At 52.8% G+C, this 16,067-nt stretch overlaps 2 protein-coding genes across 2 annotated transcripts in view; one reads left to right on the top strand and one right to left on the bottom strand.

The window, feature by feature from the left end:
• Positions 1–2,805, bottom strand: part of MATN4 (matrilin 4) — a 15,599-nt gene extending 12,794 nt beyond the window's left edge. The window contains exon 1 of the mRNA XM_053958885.1: positions 2,741–2,805. The gene's annotated coding sequence lies outside the window, so the exon portion shown is untranslated. The remainder of the gene's footprint in view (positions 1–2,740) is intronic.
• On the top strand, positions 2,325–16,067 carry RBPJL (recombination signal binding protein for immunoglobulin kappa J region like). The gene is made up of 12 exons (XM_053958927.1): positions 2,325–2,378; positions 2,492–2,784; positions 8,690–8,815; positions 10,726–10,796; positions 11,040–11,155; positions 11,991–12,165; positions 12,528–12,665; positions 13,165–13,274; positions 14,267–14,407; positions 14,717–14,872; positions 15,068–15,171; positions 15,574–16,067. The coding sequence occupies exons 1-12, from the start codon at positions 2,325–2,327 to the stop codon at positions 15,845–15,847; spliced, it is 1,758 nt and encodes a 585-aa protein (XP_053814902.1). The 3' UTR covers positions 15,848–16,067.

Raw genomic sequence — 16,067 nt, 5'->3', positions numbered from 1 at the left:
AAGTTTGCAGACAGACAGGCAAAGAGAGAATATTGATGGGGAAGATGAATTCTGACTCCAGTAAAAAATGCCAGGAAGGACAAGCTTTGAGAACCAAGAAAGATTCAGACACAGGGTAAGACTCAGTCTGGAGCATCCCACGTGGAAATGCTGCCATCTCTGTGAACCAGTCTCTGGACTCTCCTGAGCACACCCCTCTTCCCTTTTCCTGTTTTAACAGAGCTGGTTTAAAACCCTTTCTAGTTAGCCAAGGCAGGAGAGAACCAAAGCCTTCTAAGAGCTGAAAACATTACCTGGCACCTAAAGGTACATCTGTGCTGGGAGTACCTACAGGGGGTGATGCTCACCAGCCCACAGCAGGGAATGGAGAGCAAAGTCAGGGTCCCTGTGGCCAGCAGATCAGTGGAGCCCTTATGGCAGCTGCATGAGCTCCTGATGGAGCCCAAGTGCTCAATTTGCTACTGTTTGGGCCCAGAGTGGAGAAAACACGATTACTGACAGGTAATGACAAGTGTCAGGAGCCACTCAGCCTCCTGGCTCAGCTGGAGGAGACATCTGGCATGAAAGGGCCCAAGTGGTGCAGGGGGAGTAGCTGACTTTTATAAGTTTCTTTATAAGCATCACTCCATCTTTTTTTTTTTTTTTTTTTTTTTCTCTGTGTTTTTTCTAGGTCCCATTTATTCACTCACGGTAGGGCTTGTCTGTAAGTCCCGTGTGGTGTAGATAGAAACGTTACTTATCTCCCTTCCATATTTCAGCCCTATTCATCAGGCATTTGTAAATGGCATTTTATGAGTGCTGAGTTTTTAACAAGGCAGGCACGCTGCTCCAGAGCGAACAAAGGGGCCCCTATTGGAAACTTTAAAGATGTTTAAACAAAGACTTCTCTTGAAAACCTTTAACCCCTAATGCCAACCTCAAGGGAAACGCTATGTTATGAGCAATGGGAGCACAAACATCTTCTGTGACCACAGATTGCTACAACGGGCTGCCTTGTTGGCCACAGCTCCTCTGTTTGCTACGGCTGCCAACCAGGGCAGCTCCCAGCCCATCTTGTACTGAGCACATACGGTTTCTTTAATTCTGCAACAACAAAAGAAAGTTACAACTTCCACAAAAATCAACAGCAACTTTTCCCATTGGATGCAGCAATACCCAGCCTGCTTTGATGAAAAGTGTCGTTTTACTGCAAACACCAAGATCCGTCGTGTGGTTTCCAGAGGGAAGTTTGCATTTTGGATGAGGCTGAATTTATCCATATCCTGGTGGCAAATATCAGGGCTGAGATCTGAGAGATTTCCCCACAGTTTTTTGCTGCTATCAACAGCAATCTAATGAACTGCTGCAGAGATCACAAGAATCTGCTTGTGAAATTCTGCCTGTGAAATGCAATTTCTACTTGTTATTGAGAACCTGCACACTCACTGCCTGGGATAATTGCTCCTATCCTTGAAAAAATAAAAATCTTTACTATCAAGAGATGCTACAGAGGGTCCCACAGGGAGGGGTCCCAAAGGGAGAACTTCATAATAACTTTATAAATAATCTGGGTTTAAGTGAAGCAAAAATCCAGTGTGATTAAGCAAAAGAGGCAAAGCCTCGTGCCTTGTCTCAGAGTTTGGGCTGAGAACAGGTCCCTCTCATGGACTCCTGCTCCCCTCAGTCCCACTGCACACATGGTGGCTTCCACTGACACGGGACAGTCCCATTTCCCTGCCAGCCTCCTCAACCACACCAGTTCCCACTCTGCAGCCTGCCTCCTGAATGGATTCAGCAGCTCTCTGCTCCACAGCAAAGGCTGTCCCTGCAGAACGAGGGGCAAAGCCCCAGCAGAGCACATACCACCACACCGTGCATCTGCTCAGCTCCACTTAGCTCACTCGAGTGCGTGTCCACACAAACACGATGAGTGCAGAATAATCTGATTTTCCAAACAAGTTTTCCCATGCAATTGCTTGGAACAGAAGTGCCCAAAGCTAATTTTATCCTGTGAAACACTTGGAATGATAAGCTGAAGGTGGGTGATTGCTTGTGCAAACGAGTATGCACAGACCCAATTTTCCAGTCGTGCAGAAACGGTGCATAACAAACTTAGGGTACACTTCTGAGCTTATCATTCTGCAGGATCTCGATCTCCAGCTGCTCAGTACGCCTTGCCCAGGTGTACCAGAGCTTATTATTGTCTGCTAAGAGATCCTCGGTTGTATAAGCAGGGACCTGCCCGACAGGTAGGCAAAAGCTTAGCGGGGCAGGCAGCCTGAGCCATGCCGACCGCGCGGAAAGTTCACATCGCTCCCACAGCACCGAGGCACCGAGCGGGTACCATGGCCCGGCTGCCCCACCGAACGTACCCCGGCACCGCTGCGGGGGCCAAGCCCGTGCGGCCGGGGGTCGGGACGGCTCCGGCCCACAGATGGGAGGAAAAATCCTTTTGGGCGAAGCTTATGCTCCTTCCCTCCTCCCGGCTTTGCTTTCTGCTCCTGACGCCCAGCATCGCCGCTCCCCTTCCTGCCAGCCCCGCTCCAGGGAAAAGCTCCCCCGGAGGCTGCCGATCTCCGCGGCGCTGCGCACAGCCCCGCCGGGCGGGCTGGGACCGGGACCGGGACCGGGACCGGGACCGGGACCGGGACCGGGACCGGGACCGGGACCGGGACCGGACTCACCCGCACCCTCCTCACCCTCCTCCTCCTCTCCTCTCCTTCCCGCAGGGGCGGCGGTGCCCGCGGAGCCCCTCACTCACCCGTGCCGGCCGCGGAGCCGCTCCCCGCCGCGCTGCTGGCTCAGGTACGCGGTGCGGGCGGTGCGGGGCGGCAGCAGCGGCGGGGCCCCGCCGGCTTTAACGGGGCGGGGGAGCGGGGGGGCGGCGGGGCGGGCACGGCCCGGCCCCGGGGCAGCGCTGGGAGGGGGGGTCCAGCCGCCTGTGCCGGCAGGGGGGCTCGGGGGCTCCCGCCGGCCCCCGCCCCGCCGAGCGCGTCCCCGCGGGAGCTGCGCGCAGGTGGAACCGGCACCGAAGGGTGCGCGGCCCGGGCCGGCCGTGGGCTCACCGGCGTGGAGGGCCCTGCTGCTTTTAGCCTTTTATTTTTCTTTATTTTTCTCTATTTTTCCTTTTTTAACTCTTTATTTCTCTTTTTATTTTTTCTTTATTTTCTCTATTTTATTGTTCTTTTTTATGTTTTTGATATTTTTATTTCTCTTATCTATTTTTTCTCCTTTTGCTTTTTTTTCTTTGTTATATTTTTATTTTATTTTTTTTAAATCTTTTTTCTACCCTTTTGTTGTCTCTTCCCCTGCTGGGGGAATGCACCTGGGAGCCCCATAAACTCAAAAGTTCATGGAAAAAGGACAGTCTAAACTTAATATCTACTTGACCTACAGGGTCCTGGAAGTTTAGGAACATCAGCAGGTAGTGGCTGCAATGTGGGGAGGTGAGTTAGAACCGGGAAACTGCAGACCAGAGCTTGGAGGGCTGCAGAGCCTCAGGTTAAGCTTCCATCAAGAAGGTCAACTGATGTGCATTGGAGATCAGCAGAGGCTTCTTAGAAACCCTGGAATAGACCTTCCCAGTCCTCCACCTCTCCCAGCACTTAGATCAATGTGGTGGTGGCAGGAACCACCTTTAGTGCTTTATAGGACTGTGTTGTGGCGCTTTAACAGCACTTCCCTTCCTCTTTGCACACGAGGAACAGAGAAAGGAGACTCCAGGAAATCACCCCCACCGTCTGAATTTTCTAGCAGACCTGCCAATACTGCATTATCAAACTTGGGCATTTTGGGGGTGCTGGTGCTGCTGGGGTGCCCTTGCTCCCTGCAGAGCTCACTGCCACAGGCTTTTCGTGCTTCCTGCTCTCGGCCGCTGTTTGCCCTTGGTGTGGTCGATAAATCCCCCAGGCCTAGAAAAGGCTGAATTTCACTTGTGTGTGCAGTGAGGAAAATACAGGATTTATAAATACCCATGCATATACAAGGGCTGTGGGTTGGGTTGGTCTGGATTAAAGGAGGTATTGAAAAATGAGGGAAGCCAGAAACTGCAGGCTTCTCATTTCTGTGATTTCTAATGGCTTTTCCTTTTGCATAAACATTGCGTTGACTCCATACCCAAGAGCACTGCAGGCATTTTCTCCCCTAATCTGCACAAAATATAACCTAGACCTCTAAAATGGATATTTTTTATTAGGATGTTTGGTTTCCCCAAACTGAGGGAAGAACAGTTGCCCTCTGTGGCAGCAAGTCCCCAGCAAGCTTCAGGGCAGCTGTGTCCTGAGCGAGGCAAACCACAGCTCCATTTTTGGGGGGAAAAGCAGCAAATTAAGTCTCTGCACTTCAATTCAGCGCTACCTGCACTTGGGGACACTGTTACTGTGAGTTACAGTTCTTTTATAAAGAGGTGATTTGAAGACCCAGTTTTTAAACAATAGCTGCCGGGATTGTATTTTGGTCTCCAGAGTTGGGTACTTTCATTCCCAGGGGACCAAATATATCAGATCCTTTCCTCAGCAGCCTGAGCTGGTGGAGCTCATTGAACTGAAAAGGAGCAGGGCAGAGGCCAGTTTGCTTCTCCCAGTGCCTGTAAAGCACTTTTTCTTCTGCTGCGGTTGCCCAAGGGTGTGCACACAGAAGGTGATGTGTGGAGCAGAGTTCCCCAGCTGGAGGCAGGACAAAGCACTGAGTGATGCCCCTAAACACTTGCTGCTGGCAGGGAGAGGGATAATTTTCAGCTGTGGTGTTAAACATCAGTTCTCCTAAAATCAGCAATGGGACTGTGGGGTCCAACCTTACCAAAGCCTCTCGGCGCCTGCCTGGGCTCCCTGTGTGCCCACATGAAACAGCCCTTTGCAAGGTGGTCCAGCTGTGTGTCTCCTGTGGAAAACACACAGAGTCTCCTCCTTTTCTGCTTCATTTCCCATGGGAGAGGGCACAGCAACCCAGCCAGGGCTTGCAAATCCCCCTGGGGTACCCTGGGTCTCTCCCACCTCAAGCAGCAGGGCAGAGCCACCCTAGAGATGTACCACAAATGCGCTCACACCCTCTCCTGAGGCACATCCTGACCTAAAGCAAAGGAAAAGCCTTGGTAAGTGGTGCCAGGCTGAGCAGGGAAGGGGAAAGGCTTACAGAAATCAGTGTGGGAGAAAGGTGGTGGACCCCCCCTTGCTCCCCCCCCCTTTTACTACATAATGCCCAACTGTGTGGAGAGCAGCTGAGCCCCAGCCAAGACCTCAGGCTCTGAAAAGGCAGCTTTTAGTGAGAGCTGTAAGAGCCCAGCCCGTGTGGTGCTGCTAACATGACACTGAACTAACACTGCACTACAACCTAAGCATTTTAATAATTTAATATAATAAATGTCAGAAGGCGTGAATAATTCTCTGTAACCCTGAGGAGGCTGTAGGTGCCAGAAGGAGCCAAGTGGGCATACTGAGCTGCTTTAGCAATAGCCCTTTGACTCTCTGAAGGTAAACTTATACCACGTGATGGATGCTGGGTGGTCGCCTCTGTGGGCAGAATGGCAAGCACTGTTCAGAAGTGCGTCACTGACACAATTTAGCCCCAAAATTTGGAAGGCAAGGGCTGCAGAGAATGGACAAAGAAAAGAAAGGCGAGTTTCTAGGTAGTTGTTCCTCCAGCTGGACATCAAATCTGAAGAGCTCCCATCTGTTTACCTGCCTTTGGCATGCACATTCCCCCTTGAAGCAGTAGGTAGCACGTGGGTAGCTGTTCCAGAAGGCTCTTTAATAAGCTCCAGGCAGTGACCCACGTGCCTCTGGAATTATGGATGGATGGCAGGGAGCAGTGATACCTGCACAAGCCTGGCCCTGCCCTGAGCCAGTGCTGTGGGAGGCTCTGCAGAGCAGGCATTGCTGCTGCCCACGCTGTCAGCACACGTCTTAATCCACGGGTTTTGGCAATTTGCTCCTGAACACTCCCTGCCACTGCCTGGCCTCCATGCCAGGCTGTTCCACACTTTGCCAAGGGGTTAATGGCAGAGGAGCCCCACAGGGAGACCCCAAGCTACATGGTTGGGCACTGGTGACTGCGTTGGTGACACTAGCAGGGATGGAGCATGTGACTCTGCAGCTGAGACACAAGGACCCAAAGCTATACTCCTAATTTTACACAGCACACTGAACGATGAGACTCACCAGGAAAAAATTCACACACCCAGCCTGGTTCTTCCCTGCTGTGTGCCTGTTGTCTCTGACAAACTGAGGGTGAAATGCTCCTGAACAGAGCCAGCAAGGTTCAGTACTCATTTAACACTGTGTTGCATTCGTGTAAAAGGGTATCCAGGGTCAGGCCAATTTCCTTGATACATTTCCACATTTATCCCAATCATAATCAGTTGTTCTGAAAAAAGAAAAACAAAAAAACCAACAAAATCGACCAACTAACCAAAAAAAAAGAAAAACCCAAAACCAACCCAGATTTTTGCTGAGAGATTCCCAAATAGTGCTTTTATATGAAGGGAAAAAATAGCAAAGGCGGATCAAAGCTGAAATCACACCATTGCTTGGCAGCAGAGGAGTGAAACAGCTGCAGATTGCCATTATGGAAAAAGATTCAATAACTTTCTTATGGGATCTCTTTGGCTGTGCAAAGATATAAACAAATCACTGGCTAGAAAGTGGAGTGAAACTTCAGCAAGACTAAGTGACCCACCCTGAAGCAGCTACTGGTGGGATGCTGGTTGATAAAACTCTGCTTCAGTGTGCTGGAGCAGGAGTGTCCCAGCACCTCGATGGAGAGAACAGGTACAGCCTTGGCCAAGGAGCTCCTCCTGCTTTGCCAAGAGTGCTGTGGGGTGAGCCAGGGCTAAGCCCAGAGCCCTGTGCTGGCAGCAGCTCTGGGACTGCCACAGGAGCAGAGCCTGGTGGCAGCCTGTGCTCTGCAGTCAGGAATGGCCATAAAACATTCATTTTCCAGGCACAGAGTAGCAGTTAATGCTGTGGGTGACACTGACACTGGCCCTGGCTGTAAATCTGATTCTGCAGGGCTCTGTTGATTTATGTTTACTAGTGATCCAGCTAACACATCTAGGATAAGGAACTGGGAACAAGGAGGGCAGGAGATTATATTGCCCCTCTGTAAGCAACAGAGCATGTCTGTGCAGTGCAAAGTGTCAGCTCCCCATGGCACTGCTCAGAGAAGACACTGGGTATGTATTTGCTTGTGTGGGACATGTGTTTTTGTTCCTCATACAACAGCAGAGCATCAGCTCCATCCAAGGGTGGGAAAGCTGGACCTGAAGTGAGATGTGTTTAAAGTGAATTGCAACATGGGTGCTAAAAGCTGTAAGGGGCACAGCCTTTTTAAAGTATTGCACTGGGAAGAGCAGAGGTGGCAGGCAAACTCTTCTAGCAGGTTGCTTGGGGTGACTGCTTGTAGCTTCTTTCCCTGGGAGCTTGCTCTGGCCTCTGAGCCCAGAGGAGCTCACCACGAGGAGCCTGCCTTGGGGTGATGGCAGGACCAGACTTACCTCTCTTCACACATCTGACCATTTATGCTCTCAACTTTTCTCCATTTCTAGCCCACTTAAGAGGAAGAGAGACTGTGTTTAAAGGGAATGCTCCCCTGCAGATCTCTTACAAGTTCCTCCTTGGGTGGCCATGGCTGATCCCCCTACTGTCACCCCTTTTCCTCCAAGTCATCCCCTAGTGCTGCCCTCAGCCCCCAGATGCTCTCTCACAGTTACTCTGTGATGTGTTTTCCACTGTGGCTGGGGCTTCACAGCCTTCTCTGGCCTCTGCTTTACCTCTGTCTCTGATAGGAGAGTCATTAACCAGGCTGAGTCTTCTCAGTAGGATCAATGTTCCAAGTGGCCACACTGACAGATGTGCCAAGGAGGGACTCCTACACAGGCATCTCCTCTTCCCTCTCCTCTGGTTTCATGTTATCCAATCAGATATCCCAAACTCAGGGAATGTTCCTGTCCCAGACTCAGGGGGTTTAGGGCCTTTCAGCAGGGCAGGAGCTGGTGCTGTCAGAGAGTGGTCTCAGCTCCTCTGAAGGCAAACCAGCACCACAGAAGGCCTCCACAGCTGACATCCCAGAGCTCTCCCCCCTTGCACTCCCCAGTCCTTGCACACGTGTCCCAGGTGGCAGAGCAGGGCATCTCAGACCCACCTCATCTCTCTCCAGCTGGTTAACACCCAACCTACTGAGTTAGCAGAGTTAAATGCCAGGTGCCTGGGAACTCATTCTAGTTAATAGAGCAGAAACAATCAGCAGAACCACCTACTCCCTAGGTCTCAGAGAAAAATGCAGCTATTTTTACCCAACATCCCTTGCAGAAGCCAACGAGTTGCTCCACCTCGCATGACAGCTCCCCAGCTGCACTCACAGCTCAGCAGCATCACGTCCCACTCACACAAAAGCCAGAGAGCAGCAAGCACATCAGGCTGAAAAAGAAATTCATAATCAGTTAGAGCACAGCCACCATTGCATGGGGCTGGAAATCTTAGAAATGCCCTGTGTGTGTTTGGTGGCAAACTGATGAAGTTATTCCGTTATCCAAACTTTCTGTTTTTCAATGCCAGCCCCATTCTTAGAGCAGCTGAGCTGCAGTTCTTTCTGATGGGAAAGCCTTTCCACCTTCCCCACCCCATCAGGCTGGACATGGAGGGGGCTCCTTGCTCCCTGCAGGGCTGGGCAGGAGCTGGCTCTGGTGCCACGGTGCCAGGGAAATTGTGTCTTGTAGACCCAACCCGTACCAAGCCAGCCTGCTCCAGGACAGCGTGAGGAGGTACCTGCAGCTGCCAGCAGACCAGACAGTGCTGATCCTGCACGCCAAAGTCGCACAGAAGTCCTACGGCAACGAAAAAAGGTGGGAGATTATCAGCACAACGGGCCAGGACTGGGCAATTAGTTACATTGTCTCCACATATCACAGAAGGCTGATTATTATTTATTAAGAAACCCATTCTTTTATACCCTAGTTCACTACAGGTTGACCTAATTGGTCCTCCAATCAAAACACCATCACCAGTGGCCAATTAAGAAACCACCCTTTGGTAAAAAAATCTCCATAACACATTCCACATATTCACAATATCAGATGCAGCAAGTAAAGATAAGAATTGTTTCTCATTCTTTTCTCTGATCTTCTCACAGCCTTCCCAGAACGATGCCTGGGAAAGTTGTGTGTTTCTCTCTGTGGCCAGAGAGCTGCTGCCACAGGAGATAGTCCCATCTTCCCTGATAGCCAATTCTAAACCCAGCTACCTAAAGCTTGATTTCAGCCTTGCTGGATTTCACAGATCTAAGCTGGTGAAGCAAATTATCCCCTCTGCATTCACTCATGACATCTTTACATCCAAAGCCATCATTTAGTCTCCATGAATTGAATAACACAAGAAAGGTATTAGTTCCAACCTGCATCCATCCCAGCAAGATATTCCCAGTGGGTAGGTTCTTCCCATGAAGTGGTAAAGAAAGACAAAGTAAAAGAAGTCAAGATTCTATTCAAATCTCATCCCCCAAGAAGGAAAGGCTAGAGTTTTAACTGCCCTGTAACTCTTGTCTTAAAATCTGCATGGCCACAGCAGGGACTGGGGCGTTTCCATCAATGCCAGTGGTCTCCAAAAAGCTGCTATTTTTGAAAATCCTTCCCACACTGCAAAAACACCTTGAGGTTCTGGCTTGAATCTCCAAAATTGCCACTCGCTGGCAGTGACATCAGACTGCGGCACTGCAATGTAATTAATCCTCCATTAATCCTTGGGATATAAATACTGCTCCGTTATTACCGAGTATGGAATAGCTATGAGGCAACGAGCTCAGCCTCCAAGGTGTAACCACCCAGCCCCCAGCGACCCCAGGGGACAGCCCTGGGATGGGCTGGCTGTGCCTACAAAGTTCTCACCACATCCAGTCTCCTGCCAGGAGCTGCTGGTCCACAGGTAAAAAAGTTATTTCAGGGCTGAATCTTCCAGCCAGGAGAGAGCCCTCTCATCACAGCCTCTTTCCTCTGCTGCTGACCCCGTGCAAGGGAAGAGCATGAAAATCAGATGGTAGGTCTGAAAAGGGAGAGAAAAACCTGCACAGAGCTCCCAGGTTAAAGTTTGAAGGTGTTGCTGCCGTTTTCCTTAATAATGGGAGTCAGGGGCCTGCACTGTGGATGAGTTGTTTAAATAAACTTGTACCTCCAGGGCTCCAAAATACCCAACCCCCTGCACTGGTGTTTTCTCTGCTAGTGCTTTACCCAGTATGAATAGAGGATGAATTTACACCAGTCACACAAGTGCAAAGACAGTGGAAACCCAAATAAAACACAGGAAAATGGGCTTCCAAACTCCTGGCTATAGATTTATTTGCACTGGGCTCCAGAACTGATTGTGAATGCAAACTCTGTTCCCAGCCTGCTGAAACTCCCACATGGCAGTCAGGCAGAAGCAGGGTCTGATGGCTCCCTGTCTTTGGGGGAGCTGGAGTTGGGGGTGCCAGGATCCCTGTCCTCCCATCCCAGGGCCATCCTGTCACTGGTGGGATCATGGCCACCAGTGGCACCACCAGATGTGGCAGCTGTTGAGGCTGGAACCAGGCACTGGAGGAGGTGCAGGGCAGAGTGTCCCCAGCCCCTCGCTGAGCATCACGTGCCTCCTGGGGTGCAGGGTTGCCCCCAGTGCTGGTGATCCCCAGTGAAGGTCTCTGCTCTCAGCACAGCCATCCAGCCACTCCCAAGCACCTTTTCAGGGTGCTGAAGGGCAGTGAGAAAATGCCCTCTTGTCTCTGCAGGTTTTTCTGCCCCCCACCTTGTGTTTACCTGAGCGGGCCAGGATGGAAGTTAAAGCAGGAGCAGATAAAAGGTGAGCAGAGCCCTGGACCTCTCCTCCCTCCCTTCCTGCACCAAGGAGAGCTGCCCTCTGCCTCTGCAAAGGGGACAGGGAATCTGTTTATGTTGATTTTGGCTCCCCAAACTCCTTTCCTGCTCAAACCTGAGCCCCCTGAAATCCAGACCCAGGGAGGGCTGGGGCTTGGTCATGCTCTGCTCCTGGAGAAGCTGAGCCTGTGCAGGGGGCTGGAAGGTGCTTCTCCTTTGTCTCTTCCAGCCAGGGACCTGGGAGAGGCTGGATTTCGGGTGTGTGGGTACATGGGGCTGGACAACATGGGCAGCAGCCTGATGGAGACCCAGAAGCTGAGCTTTGAGGAGCAGCCAGATGCAAAGGTAAAGCCCGTGGCTCCCTGGGGCTGTGGGAATCCCCATCATGCAGGGGCTGAGCTGTCACCAGCATCACTCCACACCCTGGGATGTCACACCCTCCCCATCCTCAGGATGTTACAGCTCTTTCTTCCTAGCCATAACTCCCCACTCCCACTCTGCCAGCCTGTTGTGGTATGTGCAGCAATCCAGACAGCCCAAAGATCCCTGTCTTTCTCTGGAACCATCTTTTCAGGTCGACAGCCTGTCAAAATCTGCACAGCTCCCTCAGCCCCAGTTCCTTCTCCTGATGAGCAGTACTGCTGTTTGTTACAAAATGAAAGCCTGGTCCTTCATTTGCAGATAAACAGCTTAAAAAAACTGCCCCAGTTGATCCCAAAGTTCAAAACCTTCAGCAGAGCTCTGGCATCTTTTGATTGGAGGGGAAAAAAGGGAGAAAAAGCATTATCTGGGGTCCCTGAAGAGCACGGGGTCTGAGGCAGGCCAGGAGCCTCACAGAAAGAGCCTTTGTCCACAGTGCTTGCCTTGCTGCTAAAGCACAGCATATCGGCCAGGATGAGGGAAACCATAAACCCAGGGTGATTTCTCATGTTATGTGGGATAAATCACACATGAACATTCATTTCCATAAGGAATACTCTGCCCCCAGTGTAAATAAAGCCTCTGCCTATCCCCAGCTCTTCATTCCACCTGTAATAACATCTCTGGTCGTTTCTCCCTTTAAATGAACCCGGGGCTCGTTGAAAGGGCGCTATTATGTCCTCGTGGGGTGGTGAGGAGGGTGAGGACGGCTGGTGGGGTTGGGCTGGAGCTGCTGGCAGCCCCTCTGTGCCCCTGGCAGGGGTTCAGCTGTGCCAAGGCCCTGTACATCTCGGACACGGACAAGCGCAAGCATTTCCGCCTGGTCCTGAAGCTCTTCTTCAGCAACGGGCAGGAGATCGGCACCTTCCACAGCAAACTCATCAAGGTCATCTCCAAGCCCTCGCAGAAGAAGCAGTCGCTGAAGAACACAGACCGTGAGTGGCTCTGTGGGGAGGGAGGTGGGTGCCAGCCCAGCATGGGATGCTCTCTGCTCACAGCTTGGCTCTGGAGTGGTCCAGGCTGGACCCAAAGCCCATGGGAGCTCCCAAAAGAGGATGTATCTCACACCGTGATGTCTCATTTCCAAATGGTTCACCCAGCACGGGCTGTAATGCCCTGATGCCAGTGTGGTCCCCACGCCAGGGGCCTCACCTGCACTCACGCAGAGGGGAAGGCTGTGGGCTGTGGGGAGGGTGTTGGCTGCTGGGTACCCCAGGAACCAGGGCTTGTCCTCGCTGGGCTTGACAGAGCCATATTCAGTCCTGGCAAGCACTAACCCAGCCACCTCTCCCCGCAGTCTGCATCTCCTCAGGCTCCAAAGTGTCCCTCTTCAACCGCCTGCGCTCCCAGACCGTCAGCACCCGGTACCTGTCTGTGGAGGGGGGAGCCTTCATCGCCAGCGCCAGGCAGTGGGCAGCCTTCACCCTCCACCTGGGTAAGGACCCTCGGGTGACACTGATGCCACCATGCCTAGGGCTGCCTGCCTCCAGCCCTGGCTCTCCCGTCCTGCAAAGCCAGTTCTTGGGGGCAAAAGGCATGGGAATTAGCCTGGGGATGCAGGAATCTGGCTCAGTCTCCCCTCTGCCTGGCGTTCCTGGTGTGTCTCTGGACGTTTCCCACTGGCTTTGAGGGCACAGGGTCTGTGACCAGGGCTGTACTGGTCTGGAGGTTTACAAATCCAAGCAAGGGATTGCCTGGAAGAGACCACAGCCCAACAGTGTTCCTGCCCACGCTGCTTCCAGCGGTGTCCCTGCAAGGTACTGCATCCCCATCCTGCTCTCCCGGGCTGGGCTCCCAAGGAATGGTGGTCTCTCCAAGCAGTGAGCACGAGCAGAGAAAGCAGTGAGAAAGCAGCGGGAGCAGAGCCAGAGCCGTGCCTAGCAAGGTTAACCAGCCCCTCGGGCGGTGACTCTGCCTCTCTCCTTCCCGGCCAGCCGACGAGCGCTGCGCCCGGAGCGAGTTCCCCCTGCGGGAAGGGTACATCCGCTACGGCTCCGTGGTCCAGCTGGTCTGCACGGCCACCGGCGTCACCCTGCCGCCCCTGGTAAGCTCCGTCCCTGCGGGTGTTGTGGGAATCCTTAAAATCAGAGGGTTTGGGGCAGGTTGCAAAAGGCAAGCCTCAGAGACAGCAGAACTACGATTAGAGCTAAGCAGTAGCCATAAGATTTGTCAGCAGAAAAATTATACAAGAAGTAGAAAGTAAGGACAAACAGAACAATCGTCAGTGTATTAACACTTGCCTAGAATAACTCCCTAAGTTACAGAAAAGTATATCTAGCAAGATATTAGGAAGTTCTAAGCTTAATAATGGAGCTCTGTGCATTGTATCTTAAGGCTTACAAGCAGGTATTGTAATACCTGAAATAAGTGATTATTGTTTTAACCAAAGGTACGTGTGCTTATAGTGGTTGGACAGAACTACTGCCAATATGCTTTTGCTTTATGTGATTGGTCAAAAAGTTTTTAAAGTTGTAACATCAAGTTCTTAGTCTGCTGCCTGGGACGTGAGCTGCTGGCATCTTCCCATTGTCATAACCATGTAATGAGGCTGATGCTGGAAAATAAACAGCTCCTCACAGTCCCGTCCTGCTCGTGATTTGTACACAGTCCCCCGGCCAGCGATAGGTGTCAGGCACACAGAGCTGGCCACTCCATGGCTCCGAGCGGCGGGGCCCTGCCGGGGATCAGTGCCAGGGATCAGTGCCAGGGATCCATGCCGGGGATCTGTGCCAGGGATCCATGCTGAGGATCCGTGCCAGGGATCCATGCTGAGGATCCATGCTGGGGATCCGTGCTGAGGATCCATGCTGGGATCCATGCTGGGGATTCGTTCTGAGGATCCATGCTGGGGATCTGTACCAGGGATCAGTGCCGGGGATTCCTGCCTGGGATCCATGCTGGGGATCCATGCTGGGGATCCATGCTGGGGATCTGTGCTGAGGATCCATGCTGGGGATCCATGCCGGGGATCAGTGCCAGGGATCCGTCCCGGGAATCCATGCTGGGGATCCATGCCCGGGATGCTGCCACCCGCAGATCATCCGGAAGGTGATGAAGCAGTATGCCATGCTGGACGTGGATGAGCCCATCTCCCAGCTCCACAAGTGTGCCTTCCAGCTCCAAGGCAGTGACCACATGTACCTGTGTCTCTCCACAGACAAAGTGATCCAGTTCCAGGTATGGCAGTGCAGGAGCAGGTGAGGACCCCAGGGTGCTTGCTGTCATCTCTGCAAACTCCTGTGTTGTGTCGGCCTGGCGAGTGTGTCACTGGGAGGGGTCTTGCATCCAAACTAAGGCCAGAATCATGGCAAAACTTTAATGGGGACACTGGAACTGAGGTCTTTGGAAAGGAATCACGATCCCCATTTCCCCATGAGCAAAGCAGTCACTTGCTGGAACCAAGACACTGAGGGCAGAAGGCAGGCATCCCAGCCCCATTCCCCACCATCTCCCCTGCAGCGTTTGGAGCTCTGACACTCTCCACAGGCATCTCCGTGCCCGAAGGAAGCCAACCGGGAGCTGCTGAACGACGGCTCGTGCTGGACCATCATCAGCACGGAGACGGTGGAGTACACCTTCAGCGAGAGCCTGGCGTGTGTCCGCGAGCCCGTCAGCCCCGTGCCGCTCATCGCTGCCCTGCAGGTAGGCACAGCCACGGGCTGCCCCTCTCTGTCACCTGCCTGCCTCGTGCCACCTGCTCCTGAGCCCTTGCGCCCCCGTGGCACCTCCCAGTTTTGGGATGCTGTGGGAATGAGATGCACAGACGGAGCATCCTGTGGGAGAAGGAGTCTGGCTTCATAACCCACACAGCCCTGCCACACTCTCTGCCCGTCACAGCTCACAGGTGGTGGGGACGTGGCCATGCTGGAGGTGCAGGGGGAGTATTTCCATGCACACCTCAAGGTCTGGTTCGGAGATGTGGAAGCAGAGACAATGTACAGGTAACATGGACAGGGGAGCTGGGCAGAAGGCAGGGAACAGCAGCCAGGTGTGGGCTGTGCTGGGCCGATCTGGGAAGGATGTGCCTGCAGACCTTGGGGACAAGGACACTTGCACTGCCCATCCTGCAGGAGCAAGCATGAGCACTGCAGCAGAGGCTGGAATGAGTCTGGTGCCAGCTCTCTGCCCTAGCTGCAGTCTGGGGATAACCATGGGTGGGGACAACAGGGATTTCAGGGAACTGCAAACAACCAAGCAACCCTAGCAGAGAGGAATGAAAGACTGGCTGGAGGCTTCACACTGAGCTCCAGGATGGAGGAGAAGTGCAGTCGCTCACTGCTGGCTGCTCCTGCGTAGGACCTTCCCCTGTTAATGCAGGTTTTCCTCTCCTGCACTGTTGCCAGGAGCCCCAAGTCCCTTGTGTGTGTCGTCCCTGACGTCTCTGCCTTCGGCAGTGACTGGAGGTGGCTGCGATATCCCATCACGGTCCCGCTCCTGCTGATCAGGGATGATGGCCTCATCTACTCCAGCTCGTTCACATTTACCTACACCCCAGAGCAGAGCTGCATCCCAGGCCAGCAGGTCCTCTCAGATGTTCCCCAGGACTCAGACAAATTACTCGACAGCATCCACCAGGAGTTTACCAGGACCAACTTCCACCTCTTCATGCAGACCTAGCAGGCTGGGCGGGCACAGGCTTGGCCTCACCGCTGGCCTAGGGAAGGGGAACAGCCCTGAGCCATGCTGGGGGGCTCATCCAGGGCTTGGGGGGCCCTGTCAAAGAGTCCTCCCTGCTCACTGAGCACACACCATGCTCCTGTGATTTACTGATTTTTCTCTCTCTCACAGCAGCATTTTACACTGCTGAGATCTCACATGAGAGCATCAATAAATCAGG

This window comes from Vidua chalybeata, chromosome 17 (assembly GCF_026979565.1).
Source record: "Vidua chalybeata isolate OUT-0048 chromosome 17, bVidCha1 merged haplotype, whole genome shotgun sequence".
Taxonomy (NCBI): Eukaryota; Metazoa; Chordata; class Aves; order Passeriformes; family Viduidae; genus Vidua; species Vidua chalybeata.
The sequence above is the reverse complement of the archived record's forward strand: the minus strand, read 5'-3'. Positions and strand labels throughout refer to the sequence as shown.

Excerpts from the sequence above, each read along its gene's own strand:
- RBPJL (XM_053958927.1), top strand. The coding sequence starts at position 2,325 with ATGGCCCGGCTGCCCCACCGAACGTACCCCGGCACCGCTGCGGGGGCC. Across the intron at positions 8,816-10,725 it reads TCCTACGGCAACGAAAAAAG|GTTTTTCTGCCCCCCACCTT; the intron begins GTGGGAGATTAT and ends TTGTCTCTGCAG. Across the intron at positions 14,873-15,067 it reads CGCTCATCGCTGCCCTGCAG|CTCACAGGTGGTGGGGACGT; the intron begins GTAGGCACAGCC and ends TGCCCGTCACAG.